A 21,515-nucleotide genomic window follows, 5' to 3' on the forward strand; every position below is an offset into this window, starting at 1 on the left:
AAACAAGCATAAGATTAGTCATTGTGGTGCTGTGGGGGGAAGAAAATTGGTTAGAATCCATGCGTTAAATCAAATATGAGTTTGTACCGGATATATTGAACGAAGAAAGTACGTGAATGTACTATAGTGACTACCCAAAATCATAAAGTAAATTACTACTGTAAGCGGAATAATATAATTAAATTAAGATATTTTGAGAAAGGTTATGAGTTCTGGGTAGATGTATCATCGATGTTTAGTTCTTTTCGGAACTGGGTGTAGGGAAACGTAATAATCAAGAAAGCTGTTTGGACACCAAGAAAATAAGTTTATTTTTAAAGATAAAACTGATTTGCAAGAATGTTATGGTATTATAATTTTATTAACTTTTTCACACTAATGAAATCAGTAGAGTCTGTTCTATTTATACTAACATAGCTAACTGATTACAGCCGTAAAACTAACTAAATACAGAAAATACCATGAAATCAATTGAACTAACTCGTAGACTTGGTATGGAGGTGACGATGCAGGTAAAGTGAAGAAGAAATCCGGTTAGTGTCGGCTACACTTTTCTAGGTTTAGATTCCATAACAGATTGCAGTTATTACGACTAGTAATGAACAAAATTTAATACTAATTTCCTCCAATATTTCACATATAATATATAGATAAGAGCAAAGAAAAGAAGTTGAAAAAGAGATTGCGAATACAGATTCCTAAAATGTTTTTATTTTTTTATTTCATTCATTAAATTTTTTATTAATAACATAATAAAATTTTGTGTACAAGAACTCAAGAATTATGTATGATAATATGAAAATTCATTATACATGACTAAATAGAGCTTCTGTGGAAACAGAAATCAACGCATTTTTCGAAATTTGCTTAAAATAATTATAAGAAGAAAAAGTAATGATTAAATTGAACTTCTTTCCAACTTTAATGAATTTTTTTTTTATGTGAAACAAAGCAGAAAATACATTAAAATAATTACACAGTTTTTTTTTTCTCCCCACATTTTTACATTAAAGAAGTTCACCATGATATGTTTAGTCATACCATTTGGCTTTTGCCAAGGAAAAAAAAAAGGGAAATTATCAGCCATATACCTTTAAATGACACCAGTATCAAACGTGCTACAACACTTTTTGCTTATATCACTCGTATACCCTAAGTTGACAAAAGAGTTCTGGCGTCCACCTTTCCATTTATTACCGCTAAGAACTTAACAGAATTTGAGCAAAATGACTATTTTACCCTTTAAACTCAAAATGAGGTAAAAAAATAAATTTACCTTGAAAATTAATGTAAATTTTCAATACACAAATTTTTTTTATTTTGTTATTAACAATGCATTTTTTTATTTAAAAAATATGAATTATTAATGGTACATATTATTAACAATTATCCATAAAAATATTCATCTTATACCATAAAAAATTATTAACAACATATTATTTACAATTATACATATTATACCATAAAAAATTCAAGTTTGAGTTTGGAGGAGTAGATCTTCAATAATTTAGGTTAAATTTTGGAGGAGTATATTCGGTTATAAAGTAGCTTTTTTTTTAGCAATTATTAACAATTATCCGATAAATGGGATGACATGTCATTTTTATCAAAATATACCATATGACATGTCATTTTTTACTAGGTAAATGGGATGACGTGTCGTTTTTTAAAAAAGACTAGATTACCCTTATGATGTCAGTACTCGCAAACGGCAGTTAACGAATTGGTGGACAGCAGAAGTGTTTTGTCAAGGGTATACGAGTGATACACTTGAAAAGTGTTGTAGCACGTTTGATACTGATGTCATTTAAGGGTATATGGCTGATAATTTCCCAAAAAAAAGGCAAAATAAAAATAAGAGATTAATTAGAAGGCTTTATATATTGCCATTTTTTTCCCTTAAACATAAATGATAGGATGAAACAGAAATTTGAAGACTAATAATTTTGTACTTATCATTTAATTGTGTTTTATGCCTCATGTCTTGGAATAGAAATTTGAGTTGTATCATAATAAATTGGTCTAAATTAATTCATTGAAAAAATCAATAAGCCTCTGATATGGTAAAAACAAACTTGTGTTTAAAAAAAAATAAAAAAAACATATAAAAATTTATTTATAAATAATTTTTTTTGTGCTAGATTATAAATCATTTAACCAACGTGCTTTTAGTTCTTTCAGGAAATTAAAAACATATTTTCAAAATAGACTCGATCATGTGGTTGGGATGGAGTGACGGTGCATTTACTTGTGCTTTTTTTAGAAAATATGTCATGTATAATCTCAAAAAGTGAAATAAATAAACAAAATCCAATTGTTGCTCATTCACTTCAAACAAAACAAGTGACACGAAAAGCTTAAAAGACTTCAAACGCATGCTCTTAACTAAAGCTTATCTAATATATATCGATACACACACACACACAAACACACACACTAAACAATTGACATTGATCACTAGGAATGTTTAAAATCTAATCTGATCTGCTCAATCCGTCTAATCCATAAAAATCTGATCCATGTATTAGTGGATTGGATTGGATTGAAAATTTGAAAATCCGCAATCGGTGGATTGAATATGGATTTACTTCTATAAATCCGTAAAAATCCACAAATCCGCAAAAAAAAAACAATTTTATTTATTTAATAAAAATTTAAACTTGTAAATATGGCATTAGTACTTACTAATAAGTAAATAAGTTAGAATATAGTTACATTAACACCATATTATATTTTGTCTGATAATAATATAAAATAAAAATAATTAAATAAACAAATATAACTTCCTAAGTAGTTAATTTTCATGTACTAATCTAAACAAATGAGATTTTTTTCTTTTTGGTGTGTTATATTTTTAAACTTTGAATGTATTTTTTACTTTTATTTAAGCAATTAATTTTTTAAATCTTATTTAATCTTGAATTTGATCAGTAGGAAAATTATTTTTATATTATTTTTTATTTAATTAATTTGTGGATAGGACAAAACTAAAAATTTTTAGCCCGCAAACCAATCCGCAAAATGATGGATTGGATATGGATTGGGTCAATGCACATCCAATCCGCAAACGTATAGATTGGATTTGAATTGAATTGAATTAAATTGGATTAAAAATTTATAATTCGTAAAATTATGGATCGGATATAAATTGACGTTAAATCTGCAAAATCCGATCCGTGAACACCCTTATTGATTACAAAGTTAATTTTGCAAGTCGAACACCATTAATTTTGCAAATCCAACAGTTAATTTTGCAAGTCGAACAAAAAGCGTATGCCACTATACGGTATATATAGCTTTTAATTTCAACTACCAACCCACCAACCAAAACTTTATTTTTTTGGTCTTTAGTTTGCTTTTATACATTATATATTAATTTGCTTTTAAAGCTCATTTAAGTTCAAACACCATTAATTTGTTCTTGTTCAAAGGATTTTATTTTTGTGAGGAAGAAAAATGTTCGAGGCAGCTTCTCCTCGTAAGAATAATGAAAGGCCACAGCAGAATTTTATCAATCCCACTATCAAGAGCAAGGTCCATTTTTTTTCTAAATTTCCTATATTTATGTAGTACTTTCTTCTCCGTTTTTTTTTTTTTTGTGAATTTCTTTGAAGTTGTAGCAAAAATTGTTGTGCTTATGTATGCATCTTAGCTTTAATTTTTGCAATAACTTATATATATTTTTAATTAAGTTTCTCAAGTACCGTTTTCTGGCAACTTGCTCTAATTTTTTAATTTTTTTATTATGGTTAATTTCTACAATATAAATGGACTGCTTCAATGTATTTGTATAAAAGAGACATGTAAAATCCTGGTGGGATCCCATTATGCCAATGCCTTGATATTTTAATATGTTAAAAAAAATGGATCCTGAAATAATTAGAATTGATAGAGACTGAAGCTTCACGTTTCCTTCATTAAAATATCACTTTATAAACTGCACATGCTTCCCTATTACATACTTCTCCAAAAGTGGCAAAATTGGCCAATAATTTTTAACTTGATTAAAAAAAAAATACTAGATGCCAGATCTCTATTTTTCCTCCACCAACTGAAAATGATTAGAAATTTAATTAGTTGTATAGTGAATATCATGAATTTTAGCTTAAGGAATTAATTATAATTAGCAAAATTTTACTAATTATAAAAACAAAAACCCAAAATGTAAATGATCAGTATTAATCATGTTAATTAATTTGTTTTTATTGCAGGATGAAGACAAAGGTATATTTCAAGTTCGAACGTGACGCTCCAATGAAGAAGCTCCCAGACAATTTATTGTGACAAAAAATCTCCTTTCTGTGATCAATGGGGAACGCTTTGATCATCCTGAACCTCTAACCAAGTACTAATTATTTTCCTAAGTCAGACTTTAATTCATTCATTTTGGAAAAACGATCGCAGTTCCAATTTGATTTAAAAAATTTAATTTAATTTTAAATTTTATCTACTCTGCAATTATTTTTTAATACAAAAGATGATTTGTCTACGTGATCATTTTATCAAACCACAAGAATATTGTTGCACTTTTTTCTTTTTCATTTATTTTTAATATTGCCACTGCACTAAACGTGATGTAAATTAAAATTTTCTACTTAATTTGCAGCTTGGATTGGAGAATAATGATGAGATTGATGCAGTGTTCCATGTCTCCGGAGAAGGCGGCGATCACAAGGCATAAAGCGGTTAATAATAATCTCAAGGTCTTGTTGGGAGTTAATTAATTAATCAGCCCTCCAATTAGAATAAGTTACGATTAGTGACTGGATTAATTGTGTTCTTGTGGTTGTGTTTTGTTTTTTTTTTTTTATGGTGAATTAATTTAATTTAGGCAAGTTAAAAGCATGACAAGATTAGAGATTAAGATCCATGGAATCACATCATTGCGGTTTTGGTGCATGCTATTACAAATAGCATCAATGTTTAATATCGACCGAATTGGAGCATTTTGCAACTGAAGATGGTCAATGGGCTGGGTGGCATGCGTCCGTACAGTACGGCATGACACGAGTATGTTTCGATAGGGCACATGGCACAACACCCACGTGGGTTGGGCCATGCCTAAAATTTCAAACACGTGAGCCTTAAAAGCATGACAGGATTAGAGATAAGTCAAAGCATGACATTCGAAAAAGCACATAATAAGTACTTTTCATTAGTAGGCTAGTACGCAGCTCATGGGCCATTAATAGCACGTGAGCCAAAATATATCAAAGCAAAATTTTTTAATAAAAAGTAAATATAAAATGTTATGATTTTACTAATATCTTGAAATTAAACTTTTAATTCTTTTTAGCATCGGCTTTTAAAAATTAATTTAAGTTTTAGTTTAAATAAATATTCTAATTGCTTATGTTTATAATTTATTAAATGAATAAATAAATATCATGATTTTATAAATGATAAATCAAAAATTTTATGACATTAATATTTCATTTATGAAATCATAACTTAGTTAATGGAGATATGTTTCATTTGTGAACGAAATATTTTTCATATTTATACACAAAAAGAAATTATGAATGAAATATTTTTTATGATAAATTAAAATTTGTGATAAACTGATAATAAAATATTAATTGCTCCCTTAATAAAAATTTTTGTTGTTGTTGTTGTTGTTGTTATAAGATTATTATTATTAGTAGTAGTAGTAGTAGTCTTATCAGCTTAAAAAAAAAATCAAACACGTGAGTTTGAATAAAATACGCTAACTACGTGGGTTTTTTTCAAACACACTGGACATGTGGGCTTGAAAGGGAAAAAAAATTGATGGATTTTTTTGGGCACAACCGCACGGTAGGCTCATGCCGTGGACTGTGCTAGGCCTTTAAAAAAATTGGGCATGACACAACACAGTCCATTCACTTGGTGGGCCATGCCGAGCCAGCCCATGAACTCTAGTGGGGGCCATGATTTGATTGGCTGGCACGGCCCATGGGCCATCTTTATTTGCAACTCATCGTTAAGTTATTTTAACTTCAACACAATTAGCTATGAAAACTATTAAGCAAATATAATATAAGATAGGAAAATAAATCATCCTCACATATTAGAATAATATGTATCGTTAATTTCTAATATTCTTTGAAATAAGTTTGATTAATTTTTTCTAACCTGTCTAGAATAATTATTATAATTCTTCGAGTGTGCACATAAAGTGAAAGAAAATTAACTAGAATTCTAACAATCATCAATATGAATCTTACCACAAATATCAATTATTTAGACAAATTTATTCGATTTGATTTTTAAATCATATCTTGTCATGATAATTTGTACGAATGAATTTAAATGATAACTCTATATAACTATTGCTCAAATGTATTATTCTATAGAGGACTTTAATATCAAAGAAAAGCAGAATAACCTACATTTTATTTTTATTTTTTTATATAAGTAGGATGCTATTAGAAGTGACTGAGATTTTAGGTATTAACGCTTAAACTTACCAAAATATTTTTAAAGCCGATATCAAAAGCTTTTTAATTAACAATAACTTCACTTGAATTTGGAATTCATTTTTAAGAATTTATTACAGAATTATTAATTATTACATAAAATAATAAAATATTAAGGATATATTTGAATCCACCAAAATTCACTTAATATGGTGTTAAAAAATTTTTATTATATGAAGGGTAGGGATATTTTCACCCTGTTATTTGTGTAAACTCACCCCACTTCTAAAAAAATTTACAAAAAATGCACATTGTTTCCTAATAAATATAAATCAACAAAAAAATGTAATTAATCAATTAAATCATTCTTATATTTTTGTTCTCACCTTTTTTTTTTTTACTATTAATGTAGCTTTAATATAAGTTCTATTTAATTATTTTGCTTTGTGACATAAAATGACCCACTTGCCCAAAACATATGTGTTCTTGTATCTAATACTTAAGGTATTTCATTTTGTAACTTATAATCTAACTTCTTAAATGAAGTCTAATAATTTTCAATATTTTACATATAAATGACATAATTTGATAGCCTAATAATTTAATGAGTATTTTCTCATAAAGACATTATGTTAGTTTAATTAAAAATTAATAATAATACTAACAAAGTAGAATTAATTATTTAGAAGCAATGAATTTTGTATAGAATTAAAAAATTGTTGAAGTTAAAGTAAATTTTTGGTAGTTTTACCCTTTAAGGATAAAATAGTCAATTTAAATTTAGGTTAAAGCAATTTTATTAGTCAAATATAACAAAAAAATTTAAGTCACAATAAAATAAATTAAAATAGATATAATTGATCAATTCTTCTGAATTTTTCTTTATTTGAAATTTTTAAAAATAATGAAAACTTTTTATAATTATTTTCTAAAAGTGGGATGGATTTTACAAACTTTTTATTATGCCTTTAGTCATGAGGTTTTGAGAATTTGGCACTCACGGCCGAGAGGAAACAGCCGAGACAAAAGGGTCAAAGTCGAAACGATGGTATTTGTTGCTTGCGGCAAAAGGTAAAACCCATCAACTAGCGTTCTTCCACTAGTGAGCAACAAATTTTAATATTAGTTTCCTCCAATACTTCTATATAAAATATATATACTGTATTGGCTAGAGGCCAAGGGCAAACCAAAAATGATAAGATGAAACAGACACTGTGAATACAGATTCTCAAAAGAGAAAAATGTTTGTTGATTTACTTCATTCATCAAATATAGATTAATAACATAAAAAGTTCGTGTAAAAGACCACAAGATTTATGCATGAAAATATGAAAATTCATTATACATGAAGAGCTTTTGTGAAAAAAGAAATCAGCACAATTTTGGAAAATTTATCAGCAAATTTTGAAAATTTTGTTAAAATAATAATTAGACGTATATACACTGAACTTCTTTCCAACTTTGATGGATAATTACAAGAGCTTAAAAAGCTTTGTAAATTGCCAAAATTTTTTCTTTAACCAAAAATTAAACGATGAAACAGACAAATTTGAAGACTAATAATTTTATACTTGTCATCGAGATAGAGCAGGAGATATATTTGTTCGTAAAAAAATAAAATGAGTAGACACTGATATTATTTTATTGTGTTTTACAAGCTGGAATGCATGAATGCTACAATCTAGAATCTTCACAATTTATAGAATTTTTTTAGGGTAATTAAGGATCAATTGTCTTAAAAAATGTTTTTTAGAGAGTATTATAGAACAGAAAAAACGAAGAGTAGAAAAATAAAAATAATAATTAAGGAGAAGTAAAGCTAAGCCAAAATAGAACTGAGCTATTATTAGAAAGCCGTTCGCTCCATAGATAGTATGCTGCTAATTTCAGCAGAAGGTATTCCCTACCACGTCAACGTATCAAGTGCAAACCAACACCATTAGTCTCACAAAAGGCATGACCTTACAGGAGATAAGGTCGCAACATTTACGTTGAAGACTCAAAAGTAGACAATAAGAAGAGTTGCCTTTAACTCCAACCACAAGCTATAACTTGCTCAAATAACCTTAATATCCGCCATCACTTCTGCATTAAAAGTAGCGTCTACAACTACTGGCACACCAAATCCTACAAAGAAAGTTTCATTTTGAAGCCCTACGAACAGTCCCGAAAAGAATCGCTTTTAGATAGGCTGTCCAAGTTGGCTTTAACCCAACCTTTGGAGGAGGCTTCCAGTCCAGAATGTAAACCCTGGGTGTATATATGTATATATCTTTCAATCTGGAATTTTAAAGTGCAGGAAAGTCCAAAAAAACACATAAACTGCTTTAAGTTTTAAGTCTCTTAAATCCCACAGTTTTAAAGCTTTCCCTGACTTTTCCCACACTTTAAAATCCTGGACCAGGAAACAATCATAATGTATTCAGATTATCTTCGCTCTATCATCTGACTTCACCCTTGGACATTTCCACTTTTCCCATTCATCAAAAAGAAAACATTATGAAATCAACTGACTGAAAACTTCCACAACTGAAACTTTAACTTGAAAATTGTGCCGATTGACTACGACAACATGGAAAGAGATAAGATCGGTTCTCTATTTTACAGCACTTACACACAATAAGCTCATATACAAATACCACTATAGTATTAAAATACATATAGTTCACAGAAAATAAAAAAAGGACTTATTACTGGCAAGTTCCAGATAGTTTTGTTAGCTTCTCAAACAACTTACCTTGATTGAGAAAGCAAGCTTAGATGCTTCAAAGGCCTCTTCTCTCATGAAGCCTTTTCCCTGGGTTTTGGGAAGGCTATAATCTTGGACTCGAGTTCAATGCTTGAGCAGCATCTGCACATCTGCCAGTTTCATAAACTTCGGTGCCGGCCTATGCCTTCTCTGAACTATTAAAAGATGGAATGAAATTAATTCTAAACTGATGTCGTAAACCACAGCAAAAACTCAAGCAGAAGAAATTTGAAGAATCATCCAGGTATTATGTTTTAAGTAAAAATACCAAAAATTTGAAGTCAATCCATCACTCATACAAGCTATAAATCAGACATAAACTTGAATATCAATCTGGAAAACATAAATGCATGTTTACAAATGCACAAATGAAACAAGCAAAATATAAATGCATGTTTATTTTGACAAGCTTTTACAGCGAAATATAATAGATATTCATAGATATGAAGCAAAGATACATAATCAAATATATTTTTAAGATATCACATTTAGGAGAATGCATCAAATTCAGAACTTTTGCCGTGTATCATTGAGAAAAATACATAATAAATTACCATGCAAATGTGTATTGGGGTAATTAATTCATAAACTGAACTACAATCATCATCAATAAGGCCAACAAGACACATTTTCACAAGCTCACCATCATCATCAGGAGGCACTGATTTGGCTCTTGAACATTCATACTCAAAAGTTCTAATATGAGAAGCGAGCTTCAATATCTCCTCATCGACCTCGAAACCTACACATTCACAAAAACCTAAACGCACAAGTTCTTTGCAGCCCTGCAGTATCACCACCAGATTCTCCCGCTCAATAGAAACTCACATCAGATGCAATTCCTTAATCTTTGAAAAGTACTTGACAATGGCTGATGCCTCATATTTTCCAATGCGAACTCCATGAACAAGTAACCAGCTAAAGTTCTTGCACCTGAGGCCAATTTGAGGGATGATTTCTATTATATCAATAGACTTCCCAAGAATTAAACCTTCCAAGTTTTTCCAGTTTCCTATCAGCTGAGGGATAACTAGTAACAGCTTAAGACAAACAATAGGATACACGCCCAAAGTTTTCAAGGCTGCACACCTGAAAACAGCAATTCATCATCCCTCTTGATTCACTTCTACGATTCTTTATCAAGAACCACTATTAGAAAACCACTTCTCGGCAGCATCTATGAAACCCTCTGCTGAGCAACAGCCGGGAAGAATAAGGGCAGTAGCATTTCCACAGCTACGATCAACAATAATGAACTTTATAAATTGGGTGCAAGACTTCATCTTGACTCCATACACGTGCATAAATTTATCTAAAAATGAATTGTAAGACGAAGGGAAAACAAGATTTTCCCGGGACAAAGGATCAAGGCTTGCACACAAAAGGGACATCCAATAGAAGTGACTCAAACTCCCACTCTTCCAGGCACATTCACCCCACCTCTGTCCTTCCATTTTCTAAATAAATAAAAATGAAAAAGAAAATATCAATAAGCTTTATATTTGAACTACAGCAAAATTGCTCTATTCACAAAATGAAAATTTAATTCCCATTAATCAAACTATCTTGATTATCATTCAGAATTGACAAAACTAAAAAAATAAAAACGGGAAATTAAAAGAATAAAAAAAATATAATTACCAGAACGGAGTGAAGAGGAAGTCGCTTTTGCTAATAACCAGAGGCTAAAGATTGAAACAAAACGAAAAGCAAAATTGGGTTTATGCCAACTTCAGTCAGAGACTCACTCAAAGCTCAAAGCAGACGTGGCATTCAGAAGAAGGTACACTTGGCAGCTCGATAGTTGACAAAAAAGAGCAATAAGGGTGTGTTTGGTGCTCCCCGCTGGATTATACTGTATTGTACTGAATTGTATTGTATAAAATGGTGTGTATTAAAATAGCCTATTGTGTAAACTGTATAGTATTTGGTGCTGAGCTGTTCAATAGTCCTGTGTTTGGCATATATCATATACTGGACTGTATTCAGTTTTGTTAAAAATAAATAATTTCAGTAAATAACTAACCTTGTTATATTAAATAATAAATAGCATAATCCTCACAACATTTAATAATTTTTGAATGCTAAAAAAGATGGATATCCTAACTTATATATATATATATATAAGAAAATACTTACACACAAGTTTAATATTTTTATATTTGTTTCTAGATTTATGTAACTATAAATTTTAAAAAAATTCGACACATGATTTTTCTTCACATTTTCTATGAAAATTAATCACAAAAAAATAATTCTAATCAAATTACATTAATAAAGTATATAATTTTCCATCGTACGAGAATTTTCAACCTTAATATAATCATTCCAAAGTTTATAAAAATTTGTGCAACTTAATAATACAATATTACAACAATATCATACCAAAATTTTGAGTTGTGTTAAGTACACAATGCACCCACATGCTATAATACTATACCAAATTATTGGGTTGTGTTTAGTACACGCATCTTTTCTACACCAAAATATTATTGGCTTTAAAATATCACAGCCATTTTAAGCAACATATCACCCTAGTGCTTTATGCAAGAGCATATGAACAAATGTTACCTCACACTCACAAGACTTGAAAATTGAAATATTATGGGGTTTCTTTAAAATTAGCTCTAGAGCTAGAAGTTCTTCTTCAACAGAAAGTTCCATAGTTGCAAGTTCATCAAAAAATGCTAGAACTCACGGTAAATAAAACGTAAATTTCAAATCAGAACTTCCAAATATCGTAAATAGAAATAAAAACATAAACAAGCAGATATTGAGACTTTTTTACCCAACAAAACATGGACTTACAACTTTATTAATTTAGGCATTTCTCAATAATAATTCCTTTGTACCCAAAACCTCTTTTACCTTAATCATCTTTACTATTGAATATTAAAGTGCTAGGAATCTTTATCTTAATTGTTCCCTAGTGATAGAGCAAGTAATATATCTATTCTTATCATAATCATCGCTCAATATAAGCTCAGATATAAACCGCATGACTTTTTTATTTTTTATTTTTTATTTTTTAATTAGTCAAGTTATAACCATAAACAGAACCAAATCAATAAACAAAATATAAGTTGCATGGCTTTTTTCTTTTTTTAATTGGTCAAGTTATGACCATAACAGAATGAAATCAACAAACAAATGTCAACCATTACACTATTTCATAATGACTAATGCATGATTTTTATTTTGTATCTAAGCAAAACATACCTAGCAAATGAAGGAGAACCCAAAAAACTTTTGAAAATCTTTGATAACAACTCGGGAGTAAGACCAAATTTCCTCTGAAATTAATGTGGATCTAGTTAATATTTGAATGCTTAATAAAGATTTGCTAAAGTTAAGTGCTGAAATTACCTATAACAATAGGATTTGGTAAAAAGTTGTCCGTGAATTTGTTTTCAGAAGCGAAGAAGAAGATGGTACGTGTTGTAACTTATTTTACTTTTCTTTTAATTTTAATCTTATTGACCAAGTTAATAAAGACCCGAGGTTGGTGCGGATCTTTATTACACATTCAAATCTATATTAATTTTACCCTTTTATACCGTATATATCAGTTAAATAATTTTACCAAACATTGGTTAAAAAAATAAGTACAATACGTACCCTCTTAATACGTGCTGCCAAGCATACCCTAAAGGTTTATGAAAAAGAATATTCAACAGAGTTTCTTTGGATAAACGAAACCAAAATCAGAATTTTAGATTCTGTTTGGTTTTAAATTTTTATTAGGCTTTAGTTTATAGTACGGATAGAAAATATCAAAGAAGACAGTAAAAGAAAAAATAAGAAAACATGTAAATAGAAGGAGAGAGAAGGTAGATTAAACTTCAAATAAAAATTGTAAAGTACGAATTGAGAGAAAATTAAATTGTTTCTTGAAAATTGAGAGTCACCTTCATGTTTATTATTTTTCTTTTTTTAGAATTTTCTTAAGATTTACTTATTGTAACTTATAATCAACTTTTTTAATATAAAAATAAGTAACATAACAACAGAATCAAGTGAGTCAGTTGATAAATTTATTTGATTGTTAATTATATTAAATGCACTTTAACAAGACTCTTTTTAAATATAAAAAATTATGTGTGTGTATATATATTCTCAAATGTAGACGTTTTTATTTTTGCATGGATACGCTATAAATCAAACGATTTAAAAAAAAGTCAGCATTTAATTTACTGTAAAATCATATGATTTAAAACTATGTTTGTACTACCTCTATTCCACACGTGTCAGCATAAAAAAGTAAAAAAGAGAGCGCTGCACATCTAATTTGAATTTTGGTTTGAAAGTTGAAACCTCGTAAACCGAATAGGAAAAAAACCAAACCGCATCCAAGTGTCCAGTAAAACCTGATTTCAATTCGCCGTAACCATAAAATTCATTGCAGGAAATTTGTCAAGAATAATTCAGTTCGCCGTAACAAGTGAGTTTCTTCTGCACTCTCGGACCATGTTAGCTATGCCAATTTATGTTCAGAGAATGTGTTAAAGATTCAATCACAAACCCTAGATTTTGTATTTCTGTGTTTAGTTCAAAATCTTTTTTTTTTTTCAAATTTATAAAATTATTTTCATGTGTGATCAGTTTTGCTTGAAGGAGTGTGTTCAGTACTAGAAACATCGTAGCTCTTTGACTTCCAATTCAAAATTTCGAAAAATTCTGTATTATTTTGTCAAATTACTCGAAGTGGTTCTACCCAGAAAGAATTTGAGCCCTGAAGTTAATGCATTGGTTTTGGTTCTTCCATTACTAACTGAATGCCACCATCTTTTGTTCATTTTTCAATTACAGCAGTCGAGTTCTGATTCGTGGGAGACGGAGATGAAAGTCAAGATCTTGCGTATCCTTGTTAGTGATTGACGATTGACTTCTTCAATGCTGAACTTTTAAACTTTTAGTAGCTGGCTTGTGGGTAGTTTCTATCGGGGATCATCATTTGATAAAATCTTTGATTATCCCATATGATAAAAGAATTTTTAACCTTTTATCAGCTAGCTTGTCGATTGTTTCTAATGGGGCTCGTTAACCATTGCTGTAGAAGAGAAAAATTGAAAGAAGTTTTACGGTAGTAAGTGAATTTTGGTGAAAGGTGGAGAAGATTTAGAAGGGCAAACACCAGTGTGATCTGGCAGCTGAAATTGAGAAGTTCAATTACAGTTTTCCTTGGCTGGCTAGTGTTCGGACTTTGAGTTTGCTGTCGTACTTGTGTGTGTCTCATGTACAATATTGTATGATTTTTTGTCATTTGAGATGACATTATCAAGTAGTCATCCGCTGGGTTGATAAAAGGTTGATTGTTGTGTTGTGTCAAATTTGTGAATTTGGATTCACTTGTTGCTAATTTAATACTTTTCTTTTAACCAAAGAAACAGTGTTTCCTTGACTTATTTCCTTTCTGAATGTGCCCCGGGCTTTAACCAGAGTATGTTATCTTCATCTCTCCTATATCTCTACTATTTTCATTTAAGCATTGTCTTGCATTTATCGAAGGATATTGGTAGAATTCTGGGGTTGAATGAAAATATTTTCAGTTTAAGTATTGTCTTGCATTTATGGAAGTATTTGTGGGAAAATAGGTGGCATGCTGTTGCTTCATGGACGTGGGATGCACAAGATGAAACATGTGGAATTTGCCGGATGGCCTTTGATGGCTGTTGTCCTGATTGTAAACTACCCGGTGATGATTGCCCATTAAGTAAGCAGCTACAATTAGTTAATTTAATGATGGCTTGATGTGCGTACTGTTTAGTCAGCTGTAATAATGGAGTGAAGGATACAATCACTCATTTTCATTTTGTACTGTATCATCTTGCAGTTTGGGGTGCCTGCAACCATGCATTCCATCTTCATTGCATCTTGAAGTGGGTGAATTCTCAAACTCCTCAAGCACATTGTCCCATGTGCCGAAGGGAATGGCAATTCAAAGGATCAGATTGAGTACTGTTGAAGGGGAATCTACAAGCATCCAAACCTGCCTGCTATGAAACCTTCCAGCCCCTCTAGCTTTACAATCTTGATGAGGAATTTGTCTTTCATTTAACTTCACATTGAATTGCTCACCATACTAAGAAAGCAATGGCAGTTTTAAATCAATTAACTAAACTTGTGTGCTGCGTGTTGATACATTTAAGTATCCACAGGCATGTCAAAGGTATCAAATTCTGTCGAGCACAGAAATCTCATCTGTTTCTCAAAGAAACTGCAACAAATTTTCGTGTATTTTCAGTTTTTCATCATGTACCCCATTATTGAAGCATGCAGATTAGAGTTCTACTCTGGGTTTGATTCTGTAAAATTCATGAGGAAATCATCAATTAACAAGCAGATTACATTCTTCATAAAATGTATCTATTTATCGTGGAAATTTCTGCTCCAGCTGTGCTTTAGTTGTGACCTTGAAGGCTGGCTATGGTTCACATTCTCTCCCTAATGGAAACCAAATGTGCACCGCAGACCTGCGTCTTGTCGAAGAAATGGTTGTAATTGGACTTATATCTATAGCCTAGATTTTGACAGTGATAAAAGGCTTTTACACTCTGACTATTGGGACTCATGTCGTGTGCTAAAGATAATCTAAACTGTCAAATCACGCAATATTGAAGAGCTGGAATCTAATTTGATTGATTAGTGTTTCCGCCTGTGTGACTATTAGACATTTGATATCTTAAGTCAGATTGTGATCACTTTCGTTGATGGAGCGACACAAGGTTATACAATCACAACTTCCAAATGGCCATTGTTTTTAGGGATAAAGAAAGTAGTATTGAAAGAAGAAAAGGAATTTTCATGAACAAAAATCATGAAGCCATTCAAATTGTACGGACATAATTTTAACTGAAGATACTCTACTCGCTCCACTCTCAGACAACTGCAATTTTGCCATTTCATCAAGGAAATCAAATCAACTGAATAAACATTCCAACACAGATTCAAATCAACTTAAGATTTTCTAGCTCACTCTCAACGAAGTTTCATATTCAAATAATGCTATAATGTTAAAAGTACATCTAGTTCCGATAGCTTCTCAAATAACCTTTCCTCGGTTGAGGTTGAGGAGAAGAGGTCAAATGCTTCATATGCTCCTCTATTGAAGGCTCATCCCCTGGCTTTTGGAAGGCTATTATCTCACAGAATTCACTGCTTTAGCAACGTTGGCATATCCACTGGTTTCAAAATCCTGAGTACAGGCCAATGCTTCTCGGATCCAACCTTTTCAGAGCTATTAAGTGATACAATGAAATTGATTCTAAGATGACAGCACAGACAGCTAAAACTCAAGCAGATGACTGTAAAAACTTTTGAAAGAATTATTTTGGTAATATTGAAGTGGAAATATCAAGACATCCAGTTTTCCACTCAAATTCAGTACCAACACAAGCTATAAATCAGACCTAAAGCTTGAATATCAATCTTTGACACTCAGATAGCACATAAAAAATGAGCAATATATGCGCACGTGTGCGCATTTTGACAAGCTTTGACAGCAAAATAAGATAGATATTCATAGATATGAAGCTAAGATAGATACGTAGATAGACAGATATATGTGTATGTGTGTGTGGGTGTGTGTGTGTTCAATATATAGCATTTAGAAGAATGCATGAAATTTAGAACTTTTTCCAGCATATTGAGAAGATTCGTAGATAGACAGATATGTGTGTGTGTGTGTGTGTGGGTGTGTGTGTGTGTTCAATATATAGCATGTAGGAGAATGCATGAAATTTAGAACTTTTGCCAACATATCGAGAAGCATGCAGAAAAAATTACCATGGCATAGTGTCACGGGACGAGACGTTTCGAGCCCGTGCGGCACTCCTGCATCCCATACTACGAGAGTAAGCCTAGTGGAAGCGGCACAATATCGACTGGTTTCGCCTTGCCTTACGCTCATCAGGAGAATGACTCCAGTTCCCAACCAGTGTGTGCAAGGCTTCGCCTAGATCCCCCTTCAACGTTAAGTCCTCGACTAGCGACAAGCTCCCCAAACTCAACCGGGTCGCCCTGCCTGAACTCCAAGGAATCTAGGACCATTGTATTCCTCACACGCACGCCCCTGAAGCACGTCTCCAACAGTCAACACAACCATCATCAATACTAGCGTACAAGCGCATATCTTGGGTGTCACGATTGCGGTCCGCGACATTCTCCCACCACCACGACCATGCACGTCCTCATGCATGAAGAGTACGCCTCGCAAATGTGCACTTCCGCGCGCAAACGTGAAGATCACCTTGTCAATCTCACCCATGAACTCTCTGCCTACTCGTCCTCAATCCGGGGAGAGGACTCGCGTGCAGACGCTTGGGGGTGTGAAAACCCGTCCTGCTTGTTGACCCTTGCGCCCAAAAGGTTGGGGACCTGGGGTGGTGCGGCATTGGAGCGCTTGGCGAGCTCGCAACGAGGGCTTCAAGAGATGACAAGCGCGGCTTTGATACCATTTGTCACGGGATGAGTTTTGTTATGCAGTAACCCGTGCGGCACTTAGACGACTTCTAGCACACAAGTCGCTAAGTAAGTCTTTCCGAACTTCTCAACTAGCTAAGTAAGAATACTTTGTGGAAATGCTAGGAGAAACAAGAGCGTAATGGTCAAATATAATTATATTACACACTTAAAAGTATATTATAAGAGAACTTTACAAGAGATGTAGAGAGCTTGTATGTTGGGTGTTGTCCAAATGAGGAGTGTCCCCCTATATTTATAGGTGGTGGAGTGTTAGGTCTAAAGAGTTCCTAGCCACTTGCATAAATATCTAGGGACCTAAGTGGAGAATCCTAGAAACTTCTAGCCTATGTACAATTTATAGAAAATTCTAAATCTTGAGCCATGTTAGGTGATTTGCTAAGCGCACCACCGTTGGCTAGTTGTGTTGGCGGTCTATTTCTAAGTGCAACACATTTCTAAGCCACGAACTCCCTTAGTATCTTCAATGGGAGTAAAGCATGCGTAGTACAGGTCGAGCGCGCACAGCTTGCGGAAAGGCGCTCTCGATCATGCAATGCAGACGAGGATTCAAGAAGAATCCCAGCCCCTTAGTCTTCATCTGGCAACACGACAAGGGAGAGGATTCCAAAAGCCCTCCAAGCCAAGTCCCACAACAAGCACGAGCCGTCCACAACAAGGGCAAGGACGTTATGCCTCTGAAGCTTCCACCGAGACGAGTGTTGAAGCAACGCGCAAAGCCACCCAAGCAAGAGGAATTGCGGAAGCACAACAAGGGACGCCGCAACACCAAGGAAACGACCCACGCAACACAAGTGGCGGAACCTCCCCAAACGCAAAACCACATGGGAACGCGAAGAGGACCAATGGCAAATCGCAGAACAAGTCCAAAAAAGCAAAAACGAGATTGAGACGAGAATGCCGCTAGCATAGGTGGGGGAGGATTGTCACAGGCCGCTCAAATCTCCCGCAACCGGAGGTTAAATCCGCGGACATGAGTCAACTTAGCAAAAGTTCGCCTAGACGTGGAGTGCGCTTAAAAGCGGGATGCGCTTAGCACAAAAGGCGGGATGTACTTAGAAGCGGGTTGCGCTTATAAATGGACTGCCAACACAACTAGCCAACTGTAGTGCGCTTAGCAAATCACCTAGCATGGCCCAAGATCTAGAATTCTCTACAAATTGTACATAGGCTAGAAGTTTCTAGGATTCTCCACTTAGGTCCCTAGATATTTATGCAAGTGGCTAGGAACTCTCTAGACCTAGCACTCCCACACCTATAAATATGGGTGGGCACTCCTCATTTGGACAAAATCCAACACACACAAGCTCTCTACATCTCTTGTAAAGCTCTCTTGTAATATATACTTTTAAGTGTGTAATATAATTATATTTGGCTATTATGCTCTTGCTTCTCTTAGGATTTCCACAAAGCATTATTGTTTAGCTAGTTAAGAAGTTCGAAAAGGTTTACTTAGCGACTTGTGTGTTAGAAGTCGTCTAAGTGCCGCATGGGTTGCTGCGCAACAAAACTCATCCCGTGACAATAGGCTAACTAATTCATAACCTGAACTACAACCATATTCAACCAGGTCATCATAGTGATCAAGCTACATCATCATACTCAACCATCATCATCATTAGGTTTGGCTGTTGAACATCCATACTTGAATGTACTGATATAAGAAGTGAGTTTCAAAATCTCAGTATCAACATTAAAACCTACACAATCAGGGAGGCCTAAATACACAAGTTCTTTGCATCCCTGCAGTATAATCACTAGATACTCCCGATCCATGCACACCTAACCCAGATACAATTGCTTAATCTTAGGGAGGAAAGTTACAATGGCTGATGCCTCCTTTTTTCCAATAAGAACTCCATGAGCATATAACCCAGCTAAAGTTCTTGCAGTTGAGGCAGATTTGGGTCAGGATTGCTCTCATGTCATTGGACATTCCAAGAATTAAACCTTCCAAATTCCTCCAGTATTGTTCGAGTCCTGGGATTACAGATATCTTGTACAGGCAAAGAATAGGATACAAGCCCAAAATTTTCAGGCTGGACACCTAAAAAAATAATAATTTGTCATCTCACTTGATTCAATAAAATGCTACTAAACATTATCAAACAAAAAAGAGCATGTGCTAATTGCACCAAATGCCTTGGTATGAGCCATGAGGGAAGAGCAAATACAAAAGACAAGAAATAATAAAAAAAAAAGAATAAAAAAGCTCCGTGTCTTCTTTTTTGATTACTTCCGGTATAAACTTAATTTCGAAGGGAGCTTGGAAAACTTACTTAGTCGCAGCATACTTACAAACTCTCCGTTAAGCAACAGTGTGGAGGAATAAGAACAGTAGCATTTCCACAGCTGCGATCAACTATGAGCTTTATAAATTGAGAGGAAGTCTTTAGTCTTTACCTTGATTCCATATGCTTGCTTAAATTTATGTAACATGGACCTGTAAGAGGAAGGAAAAACAAGTTTTTCCCAAATAAATGGATCGAAACTTTGCTCTGTGCCATGACTTGCTTACAAAATGGACATCCAATATTAGTGACTCCATGCCAACTCTTCCAAGCACATTCAACAAACGGTCCTCATCAAGATCTTCCCACCTGCGTCCTTCCATTTCTAAATAAATAGCAGAACAAAATAAAAAAAATTATCTGCACTGAAGCAACATTGCTGTCATAACTGGAAAACAAAAATGCAGATGAAGAGGATCCTACAATTTCCTTCTTGCGCTTTGCACCTAAAAATGCGTCTGGACCCCACTCTCTAACGATGTGAAACGGCTCGAAATTAATAACCCAATATCTCAAATTCTAAGAAAAGTTGAGAGTTAAAAAATTAATTTGGGCTTTGCACACCTCTAATAAACTTTAAAAAAAAAAAAAAAAAGTTAACCAACCTCAGAGGATCCTGCAACTTAGCTAGGGGAACGCTACGTGAAATTCTTCACATGCTTTAATATTTTGGAACAAATCAAATCATTACAAAATGATCTGTCTAATTCTAATCTCCTCTTATTTTTTTAATAATTTTCAATTATACTGTTGAGTAGTCAATTATTTGTCTTGTTTTTGTTCCCAGTATGGAAAATTTCATGCATAATATTCCAAGAATCAAACAATTAAAAATTAATACAGATAAATAAGAGATAATAATAATAATGAGTAAAAAAAAAATTTCTAGCAAACTCAGCAACAAAGTGTAAGAGGAAGTCCAAGGGGACTGTTATTGATTAGAGTCTTAGAGATGAACACAGTAAAGTAAAGCAAAATTGACTTCCCACTTCAGTCAGATCATTTCTGTCGCCAGAACACGTGGCGTTCAGATAATATATCCACGTGACGGTCCTTTATTTGTCAGACAATATTAAAAGAAGATGATGTTTGCTTTTTGAAGTTATGCGGAATAGATTTAAGGAAAAATATCTACCCTCTACTTATTTTTTATATTTTTTTTTAAAAAATACATAAATTTTTTACTTTTTTATTAGAATCTACTTAAAATTATATTTTATTTTACTTTTCCACTTCAGTTTGGAATCCGTTAAAAAAATTGACGGAAACTTAAAAAAATGATTATTTTACCCCTAAAATAAAAATTATAATTTCATCCTAAAAAAGTAAAAAATAATCAGATTTAATAATGAATATCATTATTGGTACGTTAATAAAGTATACAAAAATCTTAAATACTAGAGATTATAACTCAATGAATAATAAAACTCTACTTATTTTAAATTCAATTGATGGTTTGCGAGATTGAGCTATTTTTAATACTACTTTTATAATTTAGCATTCTAATTACAGACATATTTAAAAAAAAAAACCTGCATTTGATGGTTGTGGAATTAATTTCTTTATTTACTGATGGGGAAAATAATTAGATTTAAT

The 21,515-nt window shown here is 32.6% G+C and overlaps 2 protein-coding genes and 1 long non-coding RNA gene across 3 annotated transcripts in view; 2 read left to right on the forward strand and 1 right to left on the reverse strand.

Annotated features, from left to right (window-relative positions):
- Window positions 1-4,696, forward strand: part of LOC112100259 (small ubiquitin-related modifier 2-like) — a 6,718-nt gene extending 2,022 nt beyond the window's left edge. Inside the window, exons 3-4 of the mRNA XM_024189173.1 lie at window positions 4,341-4,345; window positions 4,607-4,696. Coding sequence (XP_024044941.1) covers window positions 4,341-4,345; window positions 4,607-4,681 — 80 coding nt within the window. The 3' untranslated portion in view covers window positions 4,682-4,696. The remainder of the gene's footprint in view (window positions 1-4,340; window positions 4,346-4,606) is intronic.
- A 3,565-nt stretch (window positions 4,697-8,261) lies between these two features.
- LOC112098362 lies at window positions 8,262-10,831 on the reverse strand. The gene is made up of 4 exons (XR_002905484.1): window positions 10,789-10,831; window positions 9,791-10,604; window positions 9,136-9,302; window positions 8,262-8,648 (listed from the first exon to the last, which is right to left on the reverse strand). It is a non-coding gene; the product is annotated as an uncharacterized LOC112098362 (long non-coding RNA).
- A 3,758-nt stretch (window positions 10,832-14,589) lies between these two features.
- On the forward strand, window positions 14,590-15,436 carry LOC18031511 (anaphase-promoting complex subunit 11). Its single transcript, XM_024186710.1, has 2 exons — window positions 14,590-14,860; window positions 14,981-15,436. Exons 1-2 carry the CDS (start codon window positions 14,590-14,592, stop codon window positions 15,100-15,102), a joined length of 393 nt encoding a protein of 130 aa, XP_024042478.1. The 3' UTR covers window positions 15,103-15,436.
- The last annotated feature ends 6,079 nt before the right edge of the window (window positions 15,437-21,515 follow it).

The sequence above is a fragment of the Citrus clementina genome, unplaced genomic scaffold (assembly GCF_000493195.1).
Source record: "Citrus clementina cultivar Clemenules unplaced genomic scaffold, Citrus_clementina_v1.0 scaffold_9, whole genome shotgun sequence".
Taxonomy (NCBI): domain Eukaryota; kingdom Viridiplantae; phylum Streptophyta; class Magnoliopsida; order Sapindales; family Rutaceae; genus Citrus; species Citrus x clementina.

What these genes read in the sequence shown, in the direction of transcription:
- LOC18031511 (XM_024186710.1), top strand. Translation starts at nt 14,590, where the DNA reads ATGTTATCTTCATCTCTCCTATATCTCTACTATTTTCATTTAAGCATT. An exon ending in CGGTGATGATTGCCCATTAA is followed by an intron (nt 14,861 to 14,980) that starts GTAAGCAGCTAC and finishes ATCATCTTGCAG; the next exon opens with TTTGGGGTGCCTGCAACCAT.